At 34.0% G+C, this 22,875-nt stretch overlaps 1 protein-coding gene across 1 annotated transcript; it reads right to left on the bottom strand.

Annotated features, from left to right (window-relative positions):
• Positions 1-267: 267 nt before the first annotated feature.
• Positions 268-22,644, bottom strand: LOC110715708 (phosphoinositide phosphatase SAC3-like). Its single transcript, XM_021894302.1, has 16 exons — positions 21,948-22,644; positions 18,633-18,837; positions 18,108-18,273; positions 14,864-15,086; positions 14,545-14,621; positions 14,080-14,267; positions 12,286-12,383; positions 11,695-11,828; positions 11,470-11,598; positions 10,266-10,623; positions 8,868-8,989; positions 8,494-8,607; positions 7,942-8,133; positions 5,120-5,296; positions 2,016-2,124; positions 268-991 (listed from the first exon to the last, which is right to left on the bottom strand). Exons 1-16 carry the CDS (start codon positions 22,041-22,043, stop codon positions 872-874), a joined length of 2,508 nt encoding a protein of 835 aa, XP_021749994.1. The 5' UTR covers positions 22,044-22,644; the 3' UTR covers positions 268-871.
• Positions 22,645-22,875: the final 231 nt, after the last annotated feature.

Here is a 22,875-nt window from a genome sequence, read left to right as displayed (position 1 = left end):
TGGCTGATTATTTAATAACAATACCAACACAAATCATCATTCATGTTAACCAAAGAAAGCAAAAATACAATGTTACCAATGACAATCTTCGATATGTATATCGAAGTATATGCAATGGTAAGTACAAAATACAAAAGAGTACATGGTTACACTTAAACTCTAATGTTAAAAGAAGATGCCTACGAAAGTATCTTTGAAGACAATTCATATTATTACAATAAAATACACATTTCTAAATTTTTACACATCAAGTTCTCATTAAAAAAATTAAGGAAAAGAAGAAAAGTAAAATGAAATTTTAATTAAAGAATAATTGGTGAAATTCAGGAAATAAGGAGTTGAAAATGACATTGAGAAAGCAGTCCAACAATTGTACAAAACCAACTATTCCTTAATGTCCTCTTTCTTCTATCATTTTCAGTATGAAATTCCTTCAATTCGATCTATTGTTAAAACAGATGAAAAGAATCAACTGCCTACATTTGCAAGAGGAGCTCACAAGAGCAAAGGATACATATTTACAAGAAAATAGTTCAAGGAGAAAACAAGAAAAAAAAAAAAAAAAAAAAGCAAAGAAAAGGAAGAAAAAAACTCCTAAAAGAATCTGTAAACTATTGGCTATTTACCATCAGCTTCTGATTTTCAAATGACAGGTGAGGCAATTGCTCAAGCACTCCACTAAGCATTGTCAACTCTCACGGTACCAGCTCACTCTCTAGCCTACAAGCTCTACATTAACTTCGCAACTCTTACGATAAACGAAGGGGCATGGAATTCATTCACAAGGAGAACAAAGGAAGAGCTCCGCACACAATCTCAAAATTTCAGACAGGAGGAAGACAGGAAACCACAGCAAGAAAGTTCAAAATTTTCAAAAGCAAAGCGACTCTCCTGATACAACCCAACGCACAAAGCTTTCGGAGAATTCTTCTAGCACAGAATCATTAACCTGGCCACATGATGATAGTTCTCCTTCTGTCTGTTCCCTTGTCTGTAACAAATTGTCCAGATAGACTAGTATAAGCATACAAGAATGTTGAGCAAAGTGCCTAAATACATAATCAAAACTTTGAATGGGGGAAGAGATTGAGAACTATTTCAGACAAAATTTGTGGTCCTTTTTTCCATGTAAAATATCTCCTCTTACATTGCAGACAAAGTTCACACAGGTATTGAACTATATTTTTTAATAAAACAAAATTCCAAAATCCTAGTTAAAAAAAAAAAAAAAAAAAAAAAAAAAAAAAAAAAAAAAAAGAAAAGAAAGACAGCACCTTGGTGTATCATTAATCTTTACACAAGACAATTTGATCGCAAATATAAGTATTCCATCTACCTTAGTGTACCCCAGAGCAACGCTGGAAATTTTATAGTTTTAACTAACAACCCTTTTCCTAACACCACCTAAAGGTCTTTTACCATGTTGGATTAATGTAAACATACTCCTACAATAACAGCACAGCTATATATAGTTGACTCCTCGTATGAAAATGCAACGATTATTTACTAAAGTGTAGACAATTTCATGAGCCATTTAGACATCCATATTAATCCAAGCCAAATAATACTGCACAATACGACTCAAAATGATGTAAAAATAGCTCACTAAACTATATCCTATATATAAAGACACCCAAACAAATCCCTTCCCTAGACTGTTCTGACTTCTCAAATGTACTGCATCTCAGGAACATCATTAAACATGTTTGTAACTAAAAATCTCATATACGTAGTAGTGTAGTACTTGTGATTAGAGAAATAAAGTCAAAGTCTTAAATATTTAAGGTAGTTAAGTGTTAATCACTCCATAAAGATACTTTAGCTGACAATGAAAGCATCTGACAATATGTTTTATTTTATCAATGCTCAAGTGATCAATCCCTGATTGACAAACCTAACATTATATGGATTGCCAAACATACAAAATAATTAGATTGTGCATAATAGCTAATTTGGAAGGACTTTGAGAAAAAACTATAGATTACTACTGCTAATTCACTGTGTGAGGGACTCACCCTCATGCCTGATCCATACTGACTGCTGGATGGAGTTGTTTCTCCTGTCACTCCATTCATGACATTATCCAATGATACACCAGTAAGTGGAGAATTCATAGACATCGACCTGTAAAAAATAACAATAAAAACATTAGTGGTAACACTTGTAAGAATCCTCTCTCATTTCCAGTCTCCTTGAGCTTATATATATATATATATATAGACCAGCTGAGGGTAGAACCTTAATGTGCTGATATTATAGAATATAAGTGGTTGGCAAATAGATTGACAACTGACAGCTCATCACATACTAACTTCCGAGGGGAACTAATGACCTAAGTCAGACACATTATCACTTTTATATTATTTACAACGATAGGCAAGAAAGGGGAACAATTGAAGGAGAGGGTTATCTTATGCTTCACCAAATGATACACTTCCTCCGTTCCAAATTAATTGAAACATTGTGAATGTTGACAATATTTATAAACTTTACTTTGCCTAACATGTGTGAATTATAGATCTGAAAAATATAGTAGATCCGTTTTTAATGCTTGCTTAATTAAAATAAATTTTTTATTATTTTTCACAATAGTATAATTAAAGTAGTTGATATATATATATATATATGGGAAGGCTCTCGTGAGAACCCCTCCTTTATGTGAGAATTCTTCTTATGCGAGAACACTTTTTATGTTCTAATTTTTTACTCGTATGTTCTAAATTTTAAATCTGTTATTTAAAACTTTTCCCCATGTACTCTGTTTTAAATTAGTACTCACATGTCCTAAACCATAAATTAGTAAAGTTCGATATTATAAATTTTGAATGACTTATTCCAGAATTTTAACTTATATGTTCTAAATTTTAAAACGTGCGTGTATTCTAAGATTTTTAGTTATATGTTCTAAATTTGAAAGCATATGTTCCAATTTTTACTCGCATGTTTTAAATTTTTACTCATATGTTCTACATTTTTACTTCCATTTTCTATATTTTATACCAGGTGTTCTAAATTTTAAATCAGATGTTCAAAATTTTACTCATATGTTCTAGTTTTCTAAAGCAGATTTTTTTTAATTTTTACTCACATATTCTAATTCTTAATCAGATGTTATATGTTCTAAATTTAAATTTGAGTTGCATATTCTAAATTTTACTCCGTGTTCTAAGTTATAGATCAGTTCTCATATAAGTATGAATTCTCACATATGGACCTATTCTCACTGGATCCTATATATACGTGAGTAAAAATTTAGAACATACGAGTAAAATTTAGAACATGCGACTCAAATTTAAATTTAGAACATATGACTAATAATTTTGAACATGTGTGTGAGCAATAATTTAGAACATGTGATTCAATAATTAGAACATGTAAGTAAAAATTTAAAAAATTTGCTTAATGAAATTTAGAACATATGATTAAAATTTAGAATATCTGATTTAAAATTTAGAACATGTGAATAAACAAATTTAGAACACTTGGTATAAAATATAGAAAATGGGAGTAAAAATATTGAATATATAAGTAAAAATATAGAACATGTGAGTAAAAATTGGAACATATGCTTTCGAATTTAGAACATATAACTAAAAATCTTAAAACACACGCACGTTTAAAAATTTAGAACAAGTAAGTTAAAATTTCGAAATAAGTCATTCAAAATTTATAACATCTAACTAAACTAATTTATGGTTTAGAACATGTGAGTACTAATTAGAACATCTAATGGGAAAAAGTGTAGAACATCAGATCTAAAATTTAGAACATACGAGTAAAAATTTAGAACATAAAAAGTGTTCTCCACATAAGAAAAATTCTCACGAGAGTCTGCCCCTACATATATATATATCAACTACTTTGGAACAGAGGAAGTATGTTCCAATGATTCTCAGGCATAAACCTTTTTATTTTCAACAGTAATTATCTAAGAAAATGTTTATCACAAGATAGTTTGTCTAAAAGCAAAGATAACAAAATAACAGTATACAATCCTAAATACTGGCAACCCTAACTGTAGGTACCCAAATACTGGCAGTTACAATTTACCTAAAAGCATACAACAGCTATTACCTCCATATGACCATTGCATGTCAAAAGCATTTAATAAGAGATAACATGACAAATTGTCTCCATTTGCTCAGGAAATATTTTCCTCTGCAGCTCTGCCTCGTTATTTAATTGTATTTTGTATATAATGTGAAGGGATATCCACCATACTCTCAACAACAAAGAACATTACTGCATTCTAGAAGAAGGAAGGTTAATCCTTCCTTCATGAACCTGTATCTATGTCAATGATATGGTTGTTTTACAATAAAAATATAGCCATGGTTAATCGTATTTGATTATATAGTGCAAAAAGGTTTAGAGAAAGTAATCTTTTGTTTCCTTATCAGCACAAGAACAGTAATTCCATATATTGGAAGATGAATTCTAGAATCTCCCCTCACGTGTTACCTCCTCCTAAATCCAACATTAATTTCATGTACCTCCTCCTACCTATATTAAGCTGTAATAATATACATACAACAAATGCACATTCAAATTTTGTCTTTAACCCATTCCAACTCTTTCATGAGTTATGAAGATCAATTATATTCAGTTAATAAAGGAACATATACATTTATAGATTTTATACCAAAAAAAAACAAAAAAACACTACTACTACTCAAACTATTTCTAGTGGAAGTACATATCCCAATTCCCAACTAAAAAAATCAGGCTAAACAACGTTCAAGAATGTGACTGCCAGGTACATAAGGAAATTGAGTGAAATGCAAAGACTGTGAGTTCATGTAAAAGTGCTAGTGAAATGAAATAAGGTTGCCTATTGATTACTATTTTGTTATTAGATTTATAATATTTTCAACTCATCTCTTTGTACTCATTGAGTTATAATTTCTTTAACTACACAGCTAAAACAGAACAAAACTTTTAGGTCATTACTCCTTTTTTCTATGCTCTCTATTTCTACATCTGCAGAATCCAAAGAACCAATAAGATCCATGGAATTTCTTTGCTACCGTAATCTAGTACTGATAAAACCATCAAGCTTCAGATTAACCGCCAATACTGGAATACATGCACTAAACTTATAAGAAACTCAACAATTTACCTCTCACAAGACTCTTCCCCACATGAATATCCAGAAGAAGAAAGCCAATCCAAGTCTACAAAATTTGAGCTATCTACTGTATCTACGCGTTCATGGACGTTGACATTATCATTCTCAGCATAATATTCTCTTTGCACATCTCCAAAAAGCTGCTTGCGAGGCATAGTTTGGGAATATCTGTCACAAAGACAGTTAAGGAAATAAACGCACTATGCATTAGAAATGAACTGACTAAAGAGCTGCAAGACATGAAGCTCTAACATTGAAGCATAAGCCACTGAATTAAAAATACAAACGAACAGAATAAATTAACAGTGTGACCCAACTCTGTAGAGAGATAATATCCACATGCAAGAATGGTAAAAAAGAACTAATTACATTGCTGACTTTAATTCCACTGATACTCCTGATTGGTTAAGTCAGTTTTAAACAATGTTCACCAATGTCTTAGCAGAAGAAGACACTTGTTGATAAGAAAGTACTTCTAGTCAAGACTATACTAGTATTTCTTCAAGAGTTGCATACTTGCATGTTGATGTAGCCGTCCCCACTTATGGGATTAAGATTTTGATTGATTGATTCATTGAGTTGCATGTTGATAAAACATTTTTTTTCACCCCGTAGAATTTTTTTATAAGCATTTTATTAGAGCTCGAAAAGAGGAATACATCAAGAGGACAAAGTGTTCCTCTAGGAGAAAGTGAAAAACACAGCTAAATATTTACAAATTATTCCATTTGTATCTTTTATACAAAACAAGCAAGAGATGAAGTAGCTCCATTTCTGTTCTAGCAATATGGTCCACAAGATGCCATCATGATATTTTGCTTAACTTCTCCTTGCCTCTTCTAAACCTCACAAAACAGTTTTAAAACCAATTCTTTATAGGACAAACCCTAATATCCCTTCGTTTTCAGCCAAAATACTCCACCCAAACAAACTAGGTAATCATTTCAGACCTCTCCTCTGCTTCAAACAATCAAACCATAAACTTATCAGCATCTCATTCTTATGTGCATTAGCCACTGTAACCTTAAACAAAGACAGCTAATACAGGCAAGTTTGATCAGAGTAATTCTGCCACCGAGGAAAAAGTAAATCATCTACCACCCATCTAACCTTATCCAAATCTTCGAAAGAACTGATTTCTTAGAATTACTTAAAGCAAGGGTTGAAGTTATATTGCAAGATCTGTAAGACACCCTAAGATTTCCAACTGATTTTATATTAAGCAGGCTACAACAAAAGAGCACATAAGAATGAATTTTCAGTCTGACAAGCTAACAGTGGAATCTCAAATCTTTTTATGCTCTCAAATAGGAATTAAGGGAATGCATATTCAGTAACAACTACACTAATCCAGAAGAACCATGTACCTATCTTGAGCCCTCCCAAATTTTGATACCACTTCCTAACTTTAGAAATCTAATCATTGGTCTTTCCTATATTACCCTAGCTAGTATAACTTCCACCATTTCTTTACTTGCAACAAAGCCTCACGCCACGCACTTTAAGGAAGATATTTAACAATCTAATCGAACATATTAATCAAAATTATTTATACACATAATACCTAACCCTTCAATACTCCTGGTGTAAAAAATATTTTAATAGTCGTACATTTACCTTCCTCTAACCACTTCCTAAAATTGGGTGCTTTAAACCTGTGTTGCAAGTAAAAGAATATAGAGGAAGTGTTAAACTACTAATTCCAAGTGAAGGTGACTTAGTTTCATGGAAGAGATAAGATACTACCCAATTATGGTACTTTGATTCAATTTCTTAATTAAAATCTCAGATTAAATGTGGATGTAGCACATTATTGATGGAAGAGCAGTATACTATAATGCTAATTTGAAGGGACGCATTAGAACGTAATACCATCAGATAAGTCACATGCTGAGCTGTCCTCAAATCTGCTCTAAGAAGAGATGGCTTCTAGGTAAAATTTAAGCTCCTTTGTAAATTCCTAATTTTCTCGTCTTCCTCCCCTTAAACACTTTTCTTTCATTGGCTGAGGCCCTTATATTTTTTGTTTTAATGATGCCAATGCAACAACATTAAACGCCCTCTCAAAGGGTCTTAATAAAACCTATCATCCTCCTTTACCTGCCCCAAAACAAATTCCTTTCTATCCCATAGTATTCCATTTTGTATAAAAATGTCTCGCAATCTTCTAATCGGAGGAACTGAACCCTAGCACTTGGAGTCTCAAAGTGGAGATATGAAAGGGAAAAAAAAAAATATAGCTCCATTTCTTGATTCATAACCTACTTAGTCATTTAAGAGAGAGATTATAGTCAAATATATATAAAAAAAAAAGTTACTAAGCTGTGGCCAATTTCAGTGAGTCTGAGTCCATTATTTAGCATCTACTAAGTACTAACCCATGCAACAGTTATTACATTAATCATGCATGTGTAAAATAGACAAAAGTAAATGGACAATGGAATAAGGAAAGTATCATAGATACTATAACATGAAAATAAATTTGAACCTTCCTTTATTGTACTCTCATCAACTGGAAGTCTGGAAGGCAAATCTGCTGTCCCAAGCTACCCAACAGGCCAACATTCCCAAAAAATCATGACACGGAATTATCTATGGAAACAATCACACATTTGTATATAAACTTGCAGCAAACATCATCAAATAAATTTCAGGTCTCATTCTTATAAAGTATACTAGTATAGTATAATGACAAGTGCATCAACAAATATCACCCTACACCTATTTCGAAGCAAACAGTAATATGAGATATGAAACATATAATATAGTATATAGAACGTTTAAATACCGCAAAACATCACAGTGAATCAAACCTGTAATATGACGTATCATTTTCCTTATGTGACATATCAGGAGATGATTCAACCATAATCCGGTTAGAACCTTCAGATGTATCAGGGAATACCAAGTTTGTAAAATTCTCCTGTAGTACATGTCTCGATGAAATGGGAGTGTCTCTTCCACGCAGCATGTTTCCATCTGACCAGCATCTTTTGAATAAAGACCTAACACCAGAAGGTTAAGCAATGATCATAATCGTTTATTTCCAGATTTTATTAGCAACATCAAATATTAATATTGCAAAGGAAGAAAACTATGAGGTCGGCAAATAGCATGTGGAATTCCACAAGCCACACCACCCAATTACATGAATAAACCTTGTAGAAAATATACTCTCTGCATCAAGTATGTTCAGCCTCAAAAATATAGTGTTCCAGCAAATCATGCGTAGAAATACTATGGCGTCTTTCCCCGAAATGGAACATATTTAGTTACCTCAAAACTACAAATCATCAAAAATTTAAGCAGGAATTCAAAATTAAACAGTGCCTAATCCAAATGTTCAACTCCCGAACTACAATTACCTTCCATTTTCATCAACATCCATTTGCCCATTTCTCCCCGCAGTGCAGTTGTAATCGGAGCCCAAATCCCACAGAGCTGGCTTCCCCTGCTGCGGTTGGAAATGTCCCAGGAATCTGCACAATATTGATTTAGCGACAATGTCGAAGAGCATAAGCAATATTTCTGTTAATTTGATGGCTGAACCCAACAAGGTAACATATTTATGCAGTACGAAGCTACCATGCTTGTCAAAAAGCCACATTAATAATTTTCTAATGTCCAATGGGAATACAATGATGGAAATAACCTGTTTGTGTAAGAATCTATTAAGACCGCTTTGCAGACAGCATAAGCAACAAAAAAAATTGTTTACAGGAAGTCAAAGTGAACTTACACATTAATAGCATTTTGCTTCTCTGCATCCATATATGCATTGCTATAATATCTTTGCAGAGTTCTGAAGAATTCCTGGGATTGGGTCGCTGCTTTCCACTGACCCCTTCTTTGAGAGAATATCTACAAGTGCAAAAGATTCATATTTCAAGTGGTCTGCTTTTCCCTGTTCTTTCTTATTATTTGTTGGTATGCGTGTGTGCATCGGAAGGGTGAAAATATTATAGTAAAAACATACTCAGGCAACCAAAGATTGAAAATGCCTTTGCATATCAAATGACTGTCCCTGCCTTGGTAGTGAGGAGCAGGGGGGTGTTGACCTGTGGACATATCCTCAGTGACTAAACAAGCATCAGCAACGTTTCTGTTCAGCTTCTTTCCCATGCCCAAGATGGCCTCACCCCCAACACCTCCCACGTAATACAACAGGGAAAGACTAATGGGGTCTTTTACAAATGATGGTTCTCCTGACTAAACACTAGCTAAAGATGATGCCTAATATTTAAGGTTTTCACCCTAGTTTTAGCAGAAATTACAGTCAATTTATCACATTGCTTGTCTTCCTTCTCTAATCCCACTACCTTACCAACTCAAAACCCATAATGATAATAGCCGTTCCTCTTACTTGGCCATTAAAGCAATGATACTTTCCAAAAGAATCTTAGAATTCAAAAGGAAATTCCATCCCCTTAGACAGCAGGTTGGATCATAAGGAAGGAATACTCACTAAAAATATGTAACAATCTACAACCAATAACAACAATATGCTAGAGAAATTAAACAAGAAAATCTGACTGACAAAATAAAAAAGATTTTTTGATTGATGAACTAAGAAGGGTTGCTTACAAAGGTGGTTTGAGGCCACCAACCTCCACTAGGTGACTTTAGGTCACCACTCTCACAATTTAATTCATCATACAAAAGCTGTCCATGTGTTACCCTTCTTCCCCTTTATAAATGTACACATTCTCAAAGCCAAAAGCTGTCAAAAAGATCCCACCTACCCCCTGCAATCATTTGTCTTCTTTTCTCTAATATTGCTGCTCCACTACCACCCCTCCTGATGGTTCCTCTCGCCCCTTCTTTCATATGTGATCAGTCCACGTGGCCATGCACCTTGGTTCATTGCAAAATAATATCTTTTTTATTCGTTTCTAACGAGTTGGTACACCAGCTAGAAATAATCTAAATCTTTTTAAAACTACCCAATCTCTGTGAATGCATGAACATACATAATCCGAATGATGGAACATTATACAGATGCTTCAAGTCATATGATTCAACTTTCTTAATTTCTATCTTTTTAGTAGAGGATTACAAGTCATACTACCAGCCAAAGTACTAAAGAAATTCATATAGAAAGAAACAACTTGTCAAAAATGCTCAGCAGTATACATACCTTGTTGTGAGCAGCAGAGCCTCCATACTGATGTGCAAGAGTGTCCCCCATTTTCTCATAGAACCCCATCAAACTATCAGCTAGCTGTGAGTTAAGGTCTACCTTCGGAACATCTATCATATCTAGAGAGTGAAGCTGGTGTCCAAGGGCAGCTAATCCATAGGCAAACTGTGCAACATTTGTGCGATCTAGGCAATCTATGCAATTGGTCCTTAAAACGCCATTTTGGAACATTGGCTTCCTGTCAGCAAAATCTCCATTGGTTTTATTTTCACCAGCATCTCCTTCAACATTATCCACATCCTCACAGCCAAAAAGAGGATCATTCTGTTCAGAAGAGTCTATTGTCTCGAAGTCCCTGCATTATTTTTTAAAAGTTAACTTTATTCCCAGGAGTCATATCACCACAAACTAGACTAGCCAGATTTTCAGTTGTCAATAACATACAGCTATCACTTAAACTGTTCTGGCAGCCACATTTGTTACAAAAAAACTTAAGATCAACCTGGAATATCAGCATAGATATGACAAAGAAGGAAATATAGACAGACAGATATCACAGTCTAGATTAGAGACCTCATAAGAATAAACCTATCAAAATTATTCCCTGATACCAGAAGGTAGACAGACAAAGTATAAAGTTCGCAGCATAAGAACTTAGACATCTATACTTCCAAAACACAAGCATTACCACATCTTGAGTGGGCACTAAACTCATGAAATATAAAAATGAAAAAGTTAACCCAGTGGGCATGAGAATTACGGAAATTGAAAGACACATTGCCCTCTTAAATCAATGTTGAGTCCTTCAACATAAATTTAACAAACAAACATTTGCCGCAAACGATAATAATATGTTATTGATGTAATTGGCTTTTGAAACTTTTCTGCCTTCCTTATTCATTATTCTCATGCCTGACACCATATACAGACCCGGTAGATAATAAAACGTGCATATCATATAACTTGGAAAGATTATCATGAATTATAAACCATGTGTATAGCAATATAACAGCTTCCCGACGAAAAAAGAGTTCCCATTATGTAAGCTACAAACATGCGTGCTCAATCAAAACATAAATTCCAATAGGATCACAAAAAAATAACTTTCTGACTTGATTCTCTTACTTTTGTAAGGATATAGACAGAACAAGAAATGAATTCCTACATAACACCATCAAGAATTTCTTATGAGATAACTTACCCAGAAGATGGACATTCTAGAGGATCACCAGACCCGGCAGCTGGTAGTAGTTGACAGTAAAAGAATCCTGTTAGTGTCAATGCATATGCAGCAACTTTTCCTAGGAGAAGCAACACATTTGTAGATTTGCTGGAAGAGGAAAACAGAATACTCAGGCCTAATGTTAATTATTGAAAAGCTTAAATTAGAGATTTTGGGAGTATAAGAATGACAGACATAAATTACCTTCGTGAATGTTTATTCAAATCCCAGTGCAGGAACTTCAAGCGTTTTTCTTCAGGCAAATCTTTATTAATAAATTCAATTGCATTTGCAAACTCTTGACGCAGAATAGACTCTCGTGGCCTCTTTTCAGCCGTCTGTTCAAGAAAGATGATAGCATACGCAATCAGAACTTATTCTGCTTCGAACACTAGAGATTCTTAAAATCCTACTCAATTTGTTACTCAAAATATCATTTTGCCTCAAATGCCCATGCTGGATACTAAACTTTTGATATGGATATGGTCAATTTACACTAATGACAAGTCTAAGTAACCAAGGAGAGGACACATCTGTTTACTTGTTGAATTCAGCTACAAAATATGGGATAACTGAATCCTGTTCTGCAGAAGTAATGCATAGGATCTGTAAATGTTGATTTTTTATCACAATAATGACTTCAAAGAGGAAAATGCATCAGATCACCAGAGACATCCCTAAGGTTCAGTTTACGGTCTTTCAGGCTTCTTTTACATGTTTTATGACTGGCTGCCTGACAATCAGATCAATCATAAAAAGAAAATCACTACAGCGTAAAAATTCTGGTAAACATACCTTGATCAGATTTAAAATGATTATTGGATTGCCATATCGCTTGGTAAGATTTTCAAAATGGAGCCTTGTAGCTTCATAATTCTGATCTTTCTTAGATACTGAAAAGAGAAACAGCATCAAAAATAAAAAAATTATCGCTATATCTTGCTTTACTGAAAAGGAAATGATATTAAATCTACTACAGAGAGCAACAAAATAAGGCCAGGTGTTTATTAGAAAATAATCAAGTAATGCTCTAATATTACATAAATTATTTACTTTCTCAATATAAGAAAGGATAAAGCGATGCAGAGATTGCCACCTCATTATAGATATGTCTAGTTCTTGGCTCCGGGTTTTTCACAAAAAAATCTTAATATATTGGTTTATTCACTATGTTTGATTAACAAGATAAATTTTCATCAAAATAACCTTATATCATAGCTGTACCATTCCATCATCTCCCCATGACTCAAATTCAGCTGAATATATTAAGAAATTTCAATCACAAAGAATTATTATTTTGGCAAAGGTAATAGCTTTGTCAATACTAAACTTTATTTGCAAACACTATTCCCAAAACAACAATATCAATTGACTGACTGACTAATCTAGAAAGAGTAACTATAACATTAAGGCAATAAATGCTATTGATGAGGGCTTTTCTTATCAAAACTTAAGTTACTGAACTGCAGATTTTTTATAAAATGAAACACCACCAGGCACCACCGAACTCATTCAAATTATAAAGGGAGACACAACCAGGCTCCCTCCTATATAAACAAGTAGGGACTTTTTTTTTTTTTAATTCATTTTTACGAATTTTGCAAAGCGGAGAGTCGGCTCTTGAGGTTTATTTCAATGTTTCCCAAAATTTAAGGATCAAGGCGGACTTAAAATAAATGAATATGTAATCATCCTTTCATTCAATACACATAAAAAGCACCATTAACGACTATCAATTAGAAGAAATTGAGACATCCAACAAGTTATTGGTGCAATTCTATGAATGGCAATCATGAAATAGGAAGTAGAATTAATACTACCCTGATTTACTCTCATGGATCTTCTCTTTTGACACCTTAAAATGCACTTATTTTAGTAATATTATTAATATGTTGTTAAATCTTATTTGTTATGATATTTTTAAATTATAAACTTATAAAAGGTGAGATCAAGGGTGCAACATTAGCATGTTCAACTTTTCCTTAATTTTAATCTATTATTATCCCAACATATATACATTAATAGTAAGTCTTATGAACCAAGCATGTCAATGAGCCACATGAAGATCTTTAAATAGACAATTGCCTTTAGTTATACAAGTATGCATACTGGTTATGTTCCTAATTATGTTACACCATGCTAAACAAAAGCATAGACTGAAAGAGAATAATTCCATGCATTCTTCACATTTCCTACTCCCAAACAAGTAAAAAGTTACATTAACGATCTCGGGATTGTAGTTGATTAATTAGGATTGCAATTGTGCTTATTTTGGCTAAGCTTGTACTAAGAAGATAACGAACATATTTACTTCTGACGCCAACCACAATCCACCACCACCACCACTAAGAGAAGATGGGCTGGGGGTGTTTGTGTACAGTATACTTCGTATTTATTTATTTATTTTACACCCCAATTTAAAATGTATGTATTCATCCTTATTTGAGAAGAATAGCATGTATGTAGCCTTACCAATCACCATACTAAAATCAAAGAGATTGTTTTTGGTGCCAATATTTAGTAACACTAATAACATTAATGCTAACAACAATAACAAGCTGAGGGCTGCGATAATTAAGAAAAACGTACATATAATATCAGGCTTAATATTTAAGCGAGAAGTTTCCTGTGACCAAAAAAGAGGAATAGAGCCACGATTCTGGACGACAGAACTAATTCGCACAGGTAATCCTTCAGCAACATCCTCGAATACAATCTGTTCCGTTTCAACATCATTTGCCACTCGCCCTTTTTCATTAACTCCTCGTTTAAGATACCTAGTCAAAAGCAATTGGACCATAGACGGGAATTGCCAACTTAGGTCAGAAGAAAAAATTTCAATCTACATGTCAAATAAGTGGTGTAACATAGTATCGACTATTAAGAATTATTTTAACATAATTCACTAACCATATAAATCGAAGTCATTTTTCTAATTTTTAAAATAATATACAGATAACAAGAATTGTTTATATAAACAAAGTTTAGGACAGGAAAAATGACTCAATAAGATTTCATAATTGACAGGAGATGTATTGAGAACTGTGAGCCAACCTTGTACCGGCATAATGACGTGAACGCCTAGCTATAAGGGTTAGCTTAAAGTCGCTCCCAGCTATAGAGAGTGTCCCCTGAAGTATACAAAAATAAGAAGAATATTACAATTATACCATTAAAAAAAAGGATAAGGTCGATAGAACACAGGTGGACAGCAGTAGACAATGTAAATGAAAATTCAGAAATTTTAAAAAAAAATATTAACTAATTAATTAAAAAGCTATTGGTCATCATGTGCATCTCATATTCTGACAATTAACTTTGTGTTCCAGACCACAGCATTAACAACAAACTAGGAGACAAGTTCAACACTCACTTGCTTAAAAAAACCATAAACCAATGCAACAGTCCATAGTGTGTTTTGGAGATGACTTCGAATTCCACGGGTCAAAAATTCATTCCAGACAAACATAGTTTCATAGAGGACATGCCCTGTCTGTCTATCACACAGGTTCCTCTGTAGAGTACGCATGACATGATATGAATAGCTGAAGAAGAAGTCCTTCGTAAGATCAACCATGCACAGAAGCTTCTTATACCTGCACAACCAGCACAATAAAGATTTAACAAAAATGAAAGCAATTCTGCACTAAGAATTATTGGAATTTGGCAACACATGAAATTGAGACAAGGAAAACCACCAATTAACTTTTTAAATCAATTTGTGCAGGTCTTAACTTTCACCAAATGAATTATGTTCCAAAGATAAAGCTATATAAACTCATACGCCACTTAAGAAAATGAATACACAATAGGTGCAATAAAGACAAAAGTACAGCAGCTCAACATAGAAACATCTATTGGGAGTGTGGTTGACCCTTTTCTATTTAAAAAGGAGAAAGAGCCGAAAAGGCATATAAAATGCCAACTAATAACAAGAGAAATCCAGCTATCTTAACTTTCCTAAGTTGAGCATACACCACCATCCAGATTACTAAGATTGCAGCAAGTTCAAGTACCCAGCCAGCTTAGTAAACCCTACTTAGGGGTCATTTGGTTCGTTAAATTGAAATAAATTGATCTCGGATATCATACTAGAGAGGTATGGGCCTCATACTTGTCTAAACTTGTTTGGTTTATTCTTTGCAATGGTTTTTACATGTCATTAAAGGAATGGATTGTGCATCTTAGGGGGAAGGTGGGTATGGGTCTAGGGGGATGTGGTGGAAGTAGAACCCCCTTGGTATGAGATTCCATACCTAAAAGGTTAAGTCCTTACCAAACAATAAAATGATGGAATGGAATTTAACTCCATTCCAAAAGCTCCAACCAAACGACCCTTAGTAAGATAAACTATAGTCCTTTGGTTTGGTTCAGATGGCCAACTCCAAGACATCAGACTCCAACACCCACATCCATCGACCCACCCACACACATAAACTTGTTAATACATCCGATTTCATGGATTGATCCTATTAGACGATATAGTAAGCCAAAAGCAAGATATAAATTGAACCTAAAAGGAAAAAAAAAAAAAAAAAAAAAAAAAAAACAACAACAACAACAACAACAAAAGAAAGAAGGAAACACCTGAAACTGGCTAGATACTACATGATGGTCATTGTTTCCAATCAAAATTCTACAGACAACATCCAATTTCCTGACAAGTAACAATGCATAATTAGGGAATCTATACCCGGGAAACACTACTTTCCAGATTAATAAAAGAACTAATATCTAAATGCAACTCATATATCAATTTTCTAATCGTGATAAACTGATATTATAAGATTTACCAATCTAACAAAAATACCCCTATAAGATATTTTTAAAATATAAGAAAATTGAGTTTACAACAACATATTAATTTTTAAATTTCCTAGAACAAGGATGTGTTCCCTAATCTTGAACTTCAAATTACTGCCTTTCCTTGCATTCCACATCATTCCACACCTCTAAAAAGGGTGAAAAATAAATAAATCTATCACAAGTCACTTAATTTCTATTGTCCCCTCCTTGAAATAATGAGAGGCATCTAACACCCTCACACTCCTTTCCTATCACAATAGTTGTTACAACAGCAGGTACAACAATAGCAACAGTAACGTAAGCTTCTATTGTTGCTTCCTTGCTACAATCAATTGGTCTCTAATGTCAGCAAGCTTAGCTCAGCATTAGCCTTACGTCATAAGCTTTTGACTCCACTGTCTGTTTCTTAGATTATGTTTCCACCCATTGTTCTCCTCTTTAACCATTGAGAATACTGTTAATGCCTAAAGATATGGCCACTACTTGCTCATTGTCTTATACTAACTCAGAGTGGGCAGGTGATATTTTAGAAGGGACTATGATCCATCATGAAGAACAACAGCAGTTTTAGCAGTAACTGAAGGTTAATCAGTTGCTCTCCATCTAGCTCAATATCAACAGTTTTCCAATCAACATTGCAATACAGAAGTATGTTGCCATCAACAAACAAACAAACAAACAGAAGGATGGAACCATATCCTCCCAAGTTCCAGCAAAGTGGGGATCTGTGCTTTTGACAGAGAAAAAAAGATACCACACTTCAATAAAACTACGCATTGGTTTACATAACTGATCACTCTCAATAATGACAGATGCATGCAGATCAGGGAAGGAAGCTGAGAGAAGAAATCTTCCCATTCCCTTGTCTCCAGGGGGCTCTCCTTTAAGTCACCCCTAAAAGTCTAAGGCTCCATTTTGGATAACCATGCAAGTTTATACAGCACACTAAATTTTTTTTTATGTATGTATTTGTTAAATATGCATCTGAATTTCTCCTACTCCTAAGACAGACAGGGGAGAGAAGTAAGCTAAGATTTACAACAAACTATACGCAGAGACAGTAGAAGAGAAAATAGTTAGAGAGAACATCGTGTCCCATCAAAGACAGTAGGTAGAGTAGAAATGAACTCAATCCTATTCACTTCATTCAAGCCACAATCTAACAAAATTTTTTCATAAAAAAATTAAAAAATATACTTCCTCTGTTTTTTTTTACTTGACCTGTTTCTTTTATCACGCTTGCCAATGCAAAATTTTAACAGTCAATAACTTTAATTCTCCATAATTAAAAAATATAAAAGTTATATATTATGATAGTACTTATTGAGATGAATTCAAAATGATCCAACATAAATATGTTTTTCCTTACATATTATTCACAAAACACGGTCAAAGGAGGGGTGGTGAATAGTGTAAAAGTCAAACCGGGTCAAGTAAAAAAGAACGGAGGAAATACATATATAAATAAAGGCAAGAGAGAGAATGACGAAGAAGATGTTTACACAGACCCAACTCAACTTATTCATGTTGGTAACTAGAAAGAGTTCATTTCCATAAAGTCAAGAGATAAAAGTTCCTGAGCGTAGTAGTGTACGCAATGCAAGAAGCTAATTTTTTAGCCATTATATTGATTAATGGAAGAAAACAGCAGTACTTAGAGAAGTCAGTCAAGTCACTGGTTCAAGTTATAATTTATTGTACCAAATTATTTAGGTCTACTGTGGTGCTAGAGAAGATAAGAGAGAACCGCATCAGTATAAATTCATGTATATATTCAAGGAAAAGTATCCAGAAGTCCGTGATTAGTATACCTGTATTCATTCCTTGAGTTCGTCATATGGCTTTGCTCTGCAGAATCTGGAAGAGCAATTATCTCACTCTTTGAGATAGCATATATCATGTGGCCACATATTGAGCCAATTTTCCTCCTTTGAGTGATTAGCAGCATATAATAAGGCCCCAGAAATTTAACAAATCCTAAAAAATGAGAAGAGAAGTTAAGGTCAACTTACTAACCATTTAACAATAGACTAACGCTTTGTTTGGATAGCAAAGAAGGAAGGAAAAGAAGGGGAGGGAAAATGGAGGAAGGGAAGGGAAAAGAAAGGGAGGGGGAGGTGAGCTCCATTTTCCCTCCAAATCTCTCCAATTTTGGAGAGATTATGGTTATTATAGAGAAAGGGAAAATGGATCCCTCCCTCTCCTTCCCCTCCCTTCCCCCAATCTTTTACCCAAACAAGAGATTTTGTCCCCCTCCATTTCTCTTCTCTTCTTTTCCTTCCATTTCTTCCTATCCAAACAAAGTGTAAGTTATAGGATCATATAAAATAACATACCAACAATTCCATAGCAAGTAGTGACAAATTTAAGTCCACCAATGGACTTATTTCCTTCATGTATCCGTTTCAAAATTTCGTTGCATTCACTTTCAGTATATGTAGTAGGATCTTCGTGAATGTTAAGTTCACATGGTTCTGACCTATCTATGGTTAACACACGCCAATATGTTCTACTCTTGTCCCTTCCTATCATATAAAATTTCTGAATGATAAAAAAAAACAGCCAATCAGAATAACAGCATAAACATTTCAGATAGAAGGCATTTATATCAAGCCACAAGCTATTTCTAGCCAACAAGTCAAAAGAAGATACAAAATTTCTCATGTTTGATCAACCCAGAAGATACTTCCAAAGCAATTAGGCAAAATATATACATGCCTTCATATTAAAAACTTAAAACATTTCCATGATGTTAAATGCTTGCTAGACTAGACATGCATGTGAAATAGATTGTTCCAATCAGGACAATATCTTCATGAGATAAATATTTATACAAGGTCCTAACAAACAATTTTAAAATGCCTCCTTAGTGTAAGGACTTTAAGGAGAAACTGTCAAACATCTTAAATTATTTTATGGTTCTTGAATACACAAGGACGACAAACTAATCATTAGTATTCTTACAACTAACATCCTGCGTTAATAAGTAAAAAGCTTTTTAACAAACTGTCCCAAACATCAGCAAATTCATTTTACAAGATAATCACGGAATTTTTAATCAAAAGTCAATTTCTTTGTGCTCTTTTTAACCAGCAATTTCCCTATCTTAAATTCTTGAGCACAGATATATTAAGGAAAATTACACACGCGCATATGCTTGAGCTTAGTTTTAAAAGACGCAAGGCGCACCAAGGCGCAAATGATCCTTGCAGCCTAGGCGCAAGGCTAAGGCGCGCGCCTTTCGTATCCAAGGCGCATGTATTTACATATTTATTTCAAATTATTTTTGTTACTTTAATTGTATTTAATACCAATTAAAAAGATTCGTAATAAATTAAATAATGATATATGTAAAGCTAAGGTAGTCTGAATTTGAAAAAATGTCCATCATTCTTCAATTTATAACTTAAATCTTAGTATTTTCCGTGAGACACAAAGGCGCTTTGAGGCGCGCGCCTTCCGTAGGTGACTGAGCCTCGCCTAGCTAAAGCCCATTTCCCTAAGCATGGGAGCGAGGCGCGCCTAGAGCATGATGGTTTTGCTTCAATCATCCTTTTGCCCACAGATGATATGCACTTGGTATCATATGACTATATGAGTACACGCATCATGCATACCATCTTCATTACTACAAATAGATTTAAAATCCACACATATATACAGTCCATACAGCCTCTACTAACATTAAGCCTCATTTCCACCTTTAAAACTTTAATAAAAGAAAGACCTTTCCAACTAATATAGTTTTGAGAACCCACCCAAAAAGCTGTCAAAAGGGAGGGCGAGCCCCAGTAAACCTCCCTCCTCATATAAACAACCTGGGACTTTCAAGTTCCATACCATGCCATTGGGCTGTATCAACAATAACTAATACAACTCTTTTTATTTTTATTTTTACTTTGGCAATAGAAATCAAAAACAACTAAGGGTGCAGTCTTCTTGGCCAAAATTATCTATATTGCTCATTAGACCTAGTTGGTCCTAATCAGCCCCGGTTATACCTTATGTTTAGATTGTTTACACCTGAATAGACCAGCCGTGAAACTTAATTTTTAAAGGTAAAAAGAATGCCCCAAACACCCCATAATACTTAAACAGCAACGGAGCAACCATTGTAGCATAGTACACCATTGATCTACAAAATTTTCAAAGCCTCAAACCAGTCACAAATAGTCTCCTCAAAATCCAAGAACCTTGAAACTTAGACCAAAGAAATGAAACCCAAAATCCTATACCTATTAGCCACTAATAATCACGACCAAAACTTTACGGCAAAAATTACCAATGATATCTAATTTATTCACTTTAGATACATCCTTGGCATAATTCATCAATACATTTACAAGTAAGAAATAGGTTTTCTCTAGTTCCTCTTCAGTCCAATAATCACAATAAAAATCAGACCTCCAATAAAACTACAGCCATCTTATGGAGCTTATGATAATCAAATTGCTATTTTCTTCTCTAATGCTATTCTCATAAACAATGAATGCAATGTCTAATTCTAATAAATTAACCTACGGATTTTGGATACTCCCTCTTCCCCTTTCTTTCACCAATAATTTTCCCCTCTTTAATCCTCTCTTCAATACAAATTTTTTTCCAATTCAATTCAAGCAACAGCGGTTTTTACCATCTGAAGGTGCTGCTCTCGTAGTTTATTGATTCTATATACCTTAAAAAAATGAATATGTGAATTACTTAAATGCTCTCCACAGTTATATAAACTGATCAGATTGCCATATCCTCAAGCAGAACATACCCAAGGTCATATTTATAATTTTATTTGAAGCATAACAAACTTCTCTACGATGAGCAATGTAATGTGCCATTGAACAGCGATTTGGGAAAAACATAAGTCTGTTATTCAATATGAATAAAGTCAATCATCATGGGAACACATAAGCACTAAGCGGTAACCGTGAAACTATACCTAATCACATTTCTAACATGGTGTACAGACTACAGATTCCATTGTCTAGTTTACACATAATCATATTTGGAACACATCAGCATTAACCGATAACCATTTTAACTATACCATGTCACATTTCCTACAAGGTGTACAGACTACAAATTCTCTAGTCTAGTTAACACATAATCATAATGTGAAGCTGGGAATTCATCAGCACTAAGCGGTAACCATTTAACTATACTTAATTACATTTCCTACAAGGTGCTCTAGTACAGCTTATACACTGAACTACCCTCCACTAAAACCACATTTCGCAGTGTTTTTAATTCTCCTTATTTGTGCTCAAATTTGCTTTAGGAAATCACAAAACCACCCAAATGAAACATAGCAAAATATTGACATAATTAAACTTAAAACTCAACTTGAATAAAAAAATTCACAAGTATCAAGAATCCTAATCAACTTACCACACTTAAATCTACAACTAACATTAAACTATAAAACATTTCATAGAGATCTCAAAACCAAAAAAATGTAAACCAGTCAACCAACATCCACAATTAAAATCCAAAAGTGGATGTCAGCAAGCTTAGTTAGTAAACTCCCGCGGGTAATACCCAAGACCTGAAATCAAATCCCGTCTATTACATACAATAAACATAAACACAAACAAGCAATACAAAATTCAAAACAACAAACAACAATCACAACAAGAACAATCAAAAGGGAACGATACCGATCGAGTCTCATAGAGCCTGAACTTGTGCATACACGTCTCAGGAGGAGAGAGACTAGGGTGAAAAGGTTGAGGTTCCTCTTCTTGAGAACCCATTTTCCTTATTTTTCGCGCTCTCTTGTAGATCCCCGAGCCTCCGGGCTCGGGAATTTCTCAGACTCGCATTCAAATTCCTCACTTCAAATAAACAAATTCACCATCACCCAATTCTTGAACCATTGGCTGCTTCAAATACAGCATTTCCTTCACAAATTTTTCCCAAGTTCGATTTTTTTTTCAATTACCCACATTCATTTACCAATACCCCACAAATTTTTGTCACACCCACAAAAAATTTCACCTTTTTTCACCCAAAATCATACAATTCTCCTCCTAATTCAGCTGAATTATTCGTACCCACCTAAAATTAAACCTCAATTTACAAGAAATTGACGGATCAAATTCAGATATATCCTGGTAATCTTGTTAATCTAATTAACAATAAAACTATGAAATTAAAAAATGAAAATTGGTAATCTAATTTTCGGGAAATTGGTTGAAATTTTTTGAGAGATTATGAGAGAGAAAGAAAGGAGAGGAAGTTGAGATCAAAAGAGGCAAAACCAAGACCACAACTTGGCAAATTAGCATATGCCAAAATCCCCACCGAATTTTCCTTTTTTTTTTTTTTTCTTGGGTTAAAATATTAACTTTGTTCTATTATTGTTATTTTTATATGGCAATATAAGATTCTGCCTCCATTTCATTAAAAACGTTCATATGGATTAATCGTGTTTTTACGGTCTTCGATACACATGTTTAAATCGAATAATCTTATTTGTTATGTGCGCTTAGTACTGTAAAAACGGTTTTACAGTTCGGTTTCGGTTTGGTTTGAAATCGGGTCGGTTTGAAATCGGGTCGGTTTGAAATCGGTTCAAAAGTCTTA

This window comes from Chenopodium quinoa, unplaced genomic scaffold (assembly GCF_001683475.1).
Source record: "Chenopodium quinoa cultivar QQ74 unplaced genomic scaffold, ASM168347v1, whole genome shotgun sequence".
Lineage (NCBI taxonomy): Eukaryota > Viridiplantae > Streptophyta > Magnoliopsida > Caryophyllales > Amaranthaceae > Chenopodium > Chenopodium quinoa.
The sequence above is the reverse complement of the archived record's forward strand: the minus strand, read 5'-3'. Positions and strand labels throughout refer to the sequence as shown.

What these genes read in the sequence shown, in the direction of transcription:
- LOC110715708 (XM_021894302.1), bottom strand. Translation starts at nt 22,043, where the DNA reads ATGGGTTCTCAAGAAGAGGAACCTCAACCTTTTCACCCTAGTCTCTCT. An exon ending in TTGAATAAACATTCACGAAG is followed by an intron (nt 11,599 to 11,694) that starts GTAATTTATGTC and finishes TTCCTCTTCCAG; the next exon opens with CAAATCTACAAATGTGTTGC. An exon ending in GATGTTGATGAAAATGGAAG is followed by an intron (nt 8,134 to 8,493) that starts GTAATTGTAGTT and finishes TTCTGGTGTTAG; the next exon opens with GTCTTTATTCAAAAGATGCT.